The sequence below is a fragment of the Populus euphratica genome, unplaced genomic scaffold (genome assembly GCF_000495115.2).
Source record: "Populus euphratica unplaced genomic scaffold, PopEup_1.0 scaffold544.1, whole genome shotgun sequence".
In the NCBI taxonomy this organism is placed as follows: Eukaryota; Viridiplantae; Streptophyta; class Magnoliopsida; order Malpighiales; family Salicaceae; genus Populus; species Populus euphratica.
This window is the reverse complement of record NW_011500423.1, coordinates 34656-43195: the sequence shown is the minus strand read 5'-3', so window position 1 is coordinate 43195 and position 8540 is coordinate 34656. Positions and strand designations below refer to the sequence as shown.

General features: G+C 32.8%; 1 protein-coding gene across 2 annotated transcripts; it reads left to right on the top strand.

Annotated features, from left to right (window-relative positions):
- The first annotated feature begins 3173 nt into the window (after window positions 1-3173).
- On the top strand, window positions 3174-7826 carry LOC105114582 (sodium/hydrogen exchanger 2-like). Of its 2 annotated transcripts, none has more exons than XM_011011161.1 (14): window positions 3174-3630; window positions 3712-3830; window positions 4119-4216; window positions 4320-4379; window positions 4485-4531; window positions 4628-4822; window positions 4946-4992; window positions 5327-5393; window positions 5524-5624; window positions 5750-5851; window positions 5981-6119; window positions 6207-6269; window positions 6601-6684; window positions 7189-7826. In XM_011011161.1, the coding sequence occupies exons 1-14, from the start codon at window positions 3469-3471 to the stop codon at window positions 7507-7509; spliced, it is 1605 nt and encodes a 534-aa protein (XP_011009463.1). In that variant the 5' UTR covers window positions 3174-3468; the 3' UTR covers window positions 7510-7826.
- The last annotated feature ends 714 nt before the right edge of the window (window positions 7827-8540 follow it).

Sequence of the window (8540 nt, the reverse complement as noted above, 5' to 3'; positions counted from 1 at the left end):
GGTTCATTCTTACATGTGCACTCGTGATTTTGAAATGCACAAACACTTGTCAAATTCATTGTTCCACTTGACCCTTTTTTTATGTGCTTGTGGTCATATTTTGTGATCCTATCGTAAGTTAGATTAATATTTTTTAATATGGAAAAAAAGCATTGTTAACATGTTTTATAGTAAAAAATAATTATATAAAAGTTAATTTAATTTAATCTAAGATTGATAAGTTTGTTGATAAGTTTAAAAACAACTTTAATGATTATATAAAAAAATTAGCAAAAATAGGCATTCATCAAATCAAACATTGACAAAATAATATAATATTTATTTAAGATAATGATGAGCAAAACAAAATAATTAATTAAAATTAATTTAAAATAAACTAAATATTAAATTATAAAAGTGAAAAGAGAAGTTAATAAAAAAAAATTAAAAGAAACCTCAAAATAAAAAAGATGAATTGAAAAAATAAAATAAAATAAAACAAAATAAAAAAAATAAATCTAAGCACGCTAGTCTAGAGATCTATCACTCTTGGACCCACAACTAGGTGTATGAGTTTGTTAGCCTAGACTCAAACACTTGATCTCTGATATATATATATATATATATATATTAAAAAACTCTGTTTGTTTTGAAAAAAAAAAAAAAGTAGGCAACATTACTTATTATGCTTAGATTTTGATAACTATAGGGTCTTTGGAAAATCAAGGTAGAGGTACACCCAAAAAATTATTTTCAATTATTTTTTGATCTAAAACATAAAACAAAAACTTTCAAAAACCTAAATAAATTTACTTATATCTTCAAATAAACTAAAAAACAATCCAAAAACAAAAAACAACTTAAAACCTAAAAACCTCCCAATAACAAATCTATTCTCTCATAAAATTTAAAAGTACACACACCCCCCCTAATTGAACTCCTCTTATTGAACAAAACTCATTGATGCTAAGACTGATAATTTTGATAGTCAAAATTGATGTACACCAATGTTTTTTTTTTTTCACCTAACTAGAACTAAAAAATAAAAAAATAAAGTTTTGAACTAAAGTAAATTTTAAAAAATTTAAAGTAATCGGTTTGCAATTTAACTATATAAATATCCACACGAGGAAAAAAATGTATTAAATGCTTTGACATTTTTCAATTTGGTTTTTATTTAATTTTTTAATTTTATTTTTTAATATTAAGTTTAATGGGCATTAAACTTTACAAATTATTTTTATTTATTTTCTGTAAAGTTATCCTAATCTCATAACCCGAGTTTGGTAGTTTAACTCATATTATCGATCTCATGTAATTTTTTAATTTTTTTAATTGAATTTTTTTCTCAACTTCATCATTCAATGTTAAATTGATTAAAAATTAGGTTTTATTTTTAAATTTGTTTTCTATAAAATTATCACTGTCTCATGACTCGGGTTGTGAGTTAGCTCGATTGTCTTGGTTTTTATTTTTATTTTTAATTGAATATTTTTTTATCTTCATCATTTAATATGAGGTTGATTGAAAATTAAATTTTATAATTTGTTTTAATTTATTTTCTATGAGATTATCTCAGTCTTATGATTCAAATTATAAGTTCAGTCAGTTAACTTGGGTTCATTATGGTTTTTTTAATGTTTTTTAATTTCATTCTAAAACGTTAAATTAACTAAAAATCGAGCTTCATAATTTGTTTTAGTTTTCTTTCTATAGAGTTGTTTTTGTCTCATGATTTAGGTTTGATAGATTAACTCGTGTTGATTTTATCTATTTTTCTAATTGAATTTTGTTTTCAATTATATATTTTAGTATTGTATTGATTGAAAATTGGGATTAATAATTTTTTATTTGCTTTCTAGAGGGTTATTAGGGTCTTATGATTTGAGTTGGAAATCTAGCAGGTTAACATTGATTATTATGACGTGTTTGAGAGTGTTGTTGCGGTTGGTTTTTAAAGTGCCTTTACTCAGAAATGTATCAAAATAATTTTTTTTTTATTTTTTAAATTATTTCTGACATCAATGCATCAAAATTATATGAAAACATAAAAAAATATTAATGAGCAAATAAAAAATATTTTTTAAAAATATTTTTGAAATGCTAGAACAAACATTAAAATCAATTTAATATGCTGTCTTAATATTTTTTTAAAAGATATCGTCTTGATTTTTTTAGTTAAACTATAATTTTATATTTTTGAATTTATAAAATTAATTAAATTAAATCAAGTTAATCCTCACATAAATTTTTAATGCTAGAAAACATGTTAAAAATATTAGGATATTTTTTTATATTAATTTTTTTTTAATTCAATTCAAGGCATGGCTCAAATAATTATCTAGTAATAACTAAATACAAACTCTCTTCTTGTATTTCCAACTTCACTTGCTTTACAAAATGCGTGCGTGATTTTTTCTCCATCAAAAGGAAATGCTTTGAACGGAACCCATCCTTCACAAACATCTTCATGTTTCCATTCATTACACAAGCTGAAAATGGAAAAACCGCGCCTAGAAAATCTTGCAGTATAATTCCTATATTTTCAAGACTAATATATTATTCGGGTACACAGAATTGAACATGGCATATATAATATCATAACCTCTTTTTTTTTTAATCCATATGATACATGAATCTTATAAAATCTAAGCCTCATTTATCAACCTCAACTGATTTGACAGGTTAATTTATAATTTAAATAATTTAATATCTAATTTAAATTAAATTTAAATAAAAACAGGAGAATAATTCATCTAGTACAATCCTATTAGAAATTTAAGTTGATTTGTGACTTGTCAGTCTAAAAAAACTTTAATAAAAAATTATTAATTTTTTTAAATAATATTATATTTATAAAATAAAAAATTTCATTAATTTGAGTTCATTCAAATAAACCCATCTAACATATAATTTAAAATTTATCTCAAACTTATCCCCAAATCAATTTTAAAAAATATATCCGGAACTCTCAGGTTAAACAAGCCTCCAAATATTTCCTTTTCTAATTTTCAAAAGTTTTTTCTTTATTTTTTGGCTTCCATTGTTGTATAGATTCTGTAGACGACATAATCATTTCACATGAACTTTCCTCCTCACTTTACATTCTTCTTTGCCTCCACTCCCTTCCAAAGTTCCATTAACTACATCTCCCCCCACTCAACACTTAAACTCCACATGTAATCACAACCGTCAACTTGCTTTGACAACTCTTAATCAACGGCCTTCATGCTTTAAAATTTTAAACCTTCTGACTTTCAACTCCAACTGTATATATACCCTCCCTTCCCCGGCTTCTCGCTATCACTCTACAATTTGCTTTAACCTGCTGAATTTTTCGAAAAATAGTCAATTTCCCTTAAGTTTTAGCTTCTTCAAGATCCAAATTTGTTGTAACATTAATATTTTCTTGCCTTTTATATCCTGAAACGGCAAAATACTTGATCAAAAAGAAGAAAATTTTTATTTGTTTTTTTAACTAAATCTAGCATGGCAGATATTTTATGGAAAATGGGAGCAATGTTATCGTCTGATCATAGCTCAGTGGTGCCAATAAACCTGTTCGTGGCACTACTTTGTGCGTGTATAGTAATTGGTCATTTACTAGAGGAGCAGCGATGGATGAACGAGTCCATCACTGCACTTGCTGTAGTCAGTATCTTCATTTGCTTGCTTTTATGTTACTTTTTTTGTGGGGTTATAGAGGTTTTGATGGTGAGTTAATGCATGCAGGGTTTGTGCACTGGAATTGTGATTTTGCTAACAACAGGAGGAAAGAGCTCGCATCTCCTGGTTTTCAGCGAAGATTTATTCTTTATTTATCTGCTTCCGCCAATCATCTTTAATGCTGGGTGAGTTAGCGTGTATATGTGTGTGTATTTTCCTTTATTAGTATTAGGGTTGTATCATTTGCTGATCAATTCATTTTAAGCTTGAGACCTTAAGTGTTTGTTTGCTTGCTTGAGATTGATTCAGAGTTTTATGTGTACAATGAAATTATGCCAAGCATCATCCAGAACAGCTATTTTTTCCCTTCTAATTTTCTTCGATATTTGAAACAAATGAGCCTTAGAATAGCACAGTTGTCTTGAAATTTTTGTTGCTGGGACATCTCATGAATTATTCTGTCTTCCCACCAGGTTCCAGGTAAAGAAGAAGCAGTTTTTCCGCAACTTCATGACTATCATGCTGTTTGGCGCTGTCGGTACTCTGATATCCACTGCCATCATTTCAATAGGTACACTAAAACATCAAGTTCATGACAATACTTTGTCTTGTTAGTGCTGAATAATGATCTTAGCTGCACTCTATTTGTGATTAATTTGTTGTTTTTGGCATAGGGGCCACTCACTTTTTCAAGAAAATGAACATCAGTTCCCTCAGAATTGGAGACTATCTTGGTATATTCCATATCACATTCTTTCTTTATTTTTGAAGTTTTCAAGACTCTGTTTCTGCCATCAGATAGCTTGCTTGTGTATACTCATCTCTTGCCTTGATTGCAGCAATTGGAGCAATATTTTCAGCCACGGATTCTGTTTGCACTTTGCAGGTATGAGACTCCTGGTCTAGATATGGTCTGATTACAACTTTTGAAGCAACTCACACAGAAAAAGTGATTTGAGTACTTCAATTGGTGTTGTTGTAGGTTCTTAACCAGGATGAGACGCCTTTATTATACAGTCTGGTTTTTGGAGAAGGTGTAGTAAATGATGCAACATCAGTGGTGCTTTTCCATGCAATTCAGAGCATTGACCTATCTCACATCAACTCAAGCATTGCAGCTGAATTTCTCGGAAACTTTCTATATTTGTTTATCTCAAGCACCATACTGGGGGTTCTAGTAATTCTCTCCCTCTCTCTATACATGTGTGTGCACACATGCGCCCATGCTTGTGCGATTAGCATGTGATTTTTCTGTATATATTGTGTTTTGTGACATTGCACACTTTTTTGACTCCTGCAGACTGGACTACTTAGTGCATACATTATCAAAAAGCTCTACTTCGGCAGGTTAGCAAATAATTATCAAACATAAATTCATGATTAGTTTCTATCCCATATAGAGGTTTAGGACAGTAAAAATTAACAACAACAGCAGCTCAATTGCAAGTGGATGAAATGTCAGTTTATCTTGAGATTGCTGTTTGATATTGGAGTTTCACTTTATTTTAATGTCTTTAAAATCTCACAATGTATTCCTCAAGTTTGTTTCATGTAACGTTTACATATATTTCCATGGTAGCTCAGGTGACAAAAGAAATATTTGCTAGAATAACATGCTGGGAATTATTTTGTGTTGACTAGGTAGTGCTCTAATATATTTTTGTTTTGCCACAAAATCCAGGCATTCTACCGATCGTGAGGTTGCTCTTATGATACTCATGGCTTACCTTTCATATATGCTGGCCGAGGCAAGATTTCTCTCAATCATAGAGTACCTCTCCAAGGACCTCGGTTGCTTTTGCTTTCAACTATTAGATTGAATTTCAGTGGTGAAAGGCAGATTAACCATCATTTTTTGAATTTCGGGTTTTCTTGCAGCTATTCTATCTAAGCGCCATTCTCACTGTATTCTTTTGTGGGATTGTTATGTCTCATTACACATGGCACAATGTAACTGAAAGTTCAAGGATAACAACTAAGTATGTTGAGTTACATATCCTGAAATGTGTTTGTGGCAATTCATACAAAATCTCTTGTATTCTACTTTTACCTCAAATTCTGTTCTAGCTATCACATTACTCGGGGTTCTCCTTGAACATTTCAGGCATGCTTTTGCTACTTGGTCATTTGTTGCCGAGATCTTCATCTTCCTCTATGTTGGCATGGATGCCTTGGATATTGAAAAATGGAAGGTTGTAAGTGATAGGTGAGGCAAAACATAAAATGGGAGATTAGTTACCACACAAATACATTCCAAGATCGTAAAATACAAGCTGAAACAAAACTATCTTCACCATTTTCTGAATATAGTGGTTAACTCTTTCTTAATTCTCAGCCCTGGAACATCAGTTATGGTGAGTTCAATACTCTTGGGATTGGTCCTAGTTGGAAGAGCAGCCTTTGTTTTCCCTTTATCCTTTTTATCCAACTTGACTAAGAAGTTCCCGTATGAGAAAATAGACATAAAGCAACAAGTATGCTCTCAAGCTATTCTGGTTTCTGGCATTTAACGTGTGTGAATCACTTGATGTCTAATGTCACCCTGAATTTTTGTTTGGAAGGTAACAATATGGTGGGCAGGTCTTATGCGTGGTGCTGTTTCTATGGCTCTTGCTTATAATCAGGTAAAAAAGATCGAAAAGCATTCCTTTTCTTTTGGATTTGTTTTTTTTTTTGTTTTGTTTTGTTTTGTTTTTCTCTGTTCTGTGATGATAGGGCTTTCCTTCTTGTTTTTAAACACAGACTAAGTTAAACATCTTTTAGCTATGAGCCTGGGTGATAATTTCATATGAACAATTTATGTTCCTGCTATCCACCAACAGTATTAGAATTTCCCCTAGGATATTTTATGTTGATTTTAATAGACCAATGGTTAAGGCCCTTGAGGGTCTTTATATCCTGTTACGTTGCATATTTATTCTCATCTAAATTATAATTTTATTACTATTCTTGCAGTTCACCAGGTCAGGCCATACTCATTTGCATGGCAATGCAATCATGATCACCAGCACAATTACAGTTGTCCTTTTCAGCACAGTGGTAAGACAATGCATCATCTCCGTGGAGAACAGGAGGAGAAATAACCTGCTGTTTTACCATCTTGCCTGTGCTTAAATGGCACACTTTAGCTTAGTGCAAACTCTTACAGTTTCCATCTTTAAAGCTAGAAACTATAGTTGCGGGTTTTCCTTTCGAGGCTGGACCGTTCCAGCCAACATATTGTTGTAGATATGATGTTTTAATAGTCAACTTGATTGAAGCCCCAGGAGATAGAGTCTGAATTGAAGATTGGATTTTGTGATCCAACTTCATTTTCATTTCCTTTTATTGCTCTTAAAATGGTGCACCGTTTGTTGCAATTATGTTAAGAGTCAATGGCTTGAACTAGATACTGTAGCATAGGGACTCAACAATGTTTATATTATGCACTTTTCGTTTTCGCGTATGATTCTTCTAATTTCCAATCCGCTACCAGGAAACTGAGCTAATCAAAGGTTAGTTTCAAAAACAAGACTGATGCAGTGAACTGTTGGATCCATGCAGGTGTTTGGATTGATGACTAAACCACTAGTGAGGATCTTGCTTCCATCACAAAAACACACTGCCAGCATGTTGTCTTCTGAACCATCTAGTCCTAAATCCTTTGCTGTGCCACTGCTCAATAGACAGGATTCAGAGGACAACCAGACCAGCCACAATGTGCCCCGTCGAACCAGCTTAAGGATGCTCTTGAGCACCCCTTCTCACACAGTCCACCACTATTGGAGAAAATTTGATAATAGCTTCATGCGACCTGTTTTTGGTGGCCGGGGTTTTGTACCATTTGTACCTTGCTCCCCCACTGACCACAGCGTTCATCAATGACAGTGAAAGATATTTTCAGAACTAGAGAATACTAATCATTGAATTTAGATCATGCGTGCAATCGGCTTTTGGTGTGAAATTTGTTAATAGCAAAAAAGATTTCAGAGTGGGGAGGTGCCATTGACTGAATTTTGAGTTAACCTGAGTGGCTTGTAATTTGTTTCCTTTCGGAGCTTGTAATTTTTTGTGGCTATGGCTTGTCAAATGAGATTGTATTCCACACAACAGAGTTTTGTAACTCTTCCCATGTTGGGGATTTGTCAATTTCTTACTGTATTCTGGGATTTTCAAAGAGCAAAATCGAGCCTTTTTTTTTTTTTTTGTCTTGATGTATAGATTTTTGACACTTCTGCACCAAATATCACACACACTTCGTCCAGACGAAAATGCAAAACCCTGTAACGTAGGGAATTCTGAGCAGCATTATTCAGACAAAATTAAATATACCTAAAAGAATCAGTGTTTTAGTGTAGCGTGAAATGAATTGCATTGTTTGCATTGTTCGGTACAGTAACGTGAATTATTATTGAATATGAACTGTACTGTTTGAGCTTCTTCTTTACTAAAAACACTGTGATAAGGCTCTTCTTGTCATAAAGAGTTTCAAAGGGAGGAGGGTTGACTTTTTGATTGGAAAAAAAATAATTCGTTCAGATTTTCATGAGGCCTCACGACCCAGACTATAGATACCTGGCATTTAGCTTCAAACCAAGATGATAGGGTCAGATTCGCGCCCTTAGTAGCAGCCCAGGAAATAAACACCTGGCCCTAGGGCCAACTCGCACTCCTGGTACCAGCACCAGTCTGCAGACATCAAACATTGGGGTTGCCATGCCCTCAGCACTAAGTAAAACCACACGCCTCGTTAAAGACCTGACAAGCGGGTTTACAGGCCCGTGTGCACGGATCTGCAAACCCACGCGTTGCAGATACAGACGAGCAGGTCTTGGGTCTATGAACTCGTGTGTCTAACTCTGCAGATCTAGGCATTGGGTGCAGACTCGCATGCTGAGGTCTCGTCTAACCGACAC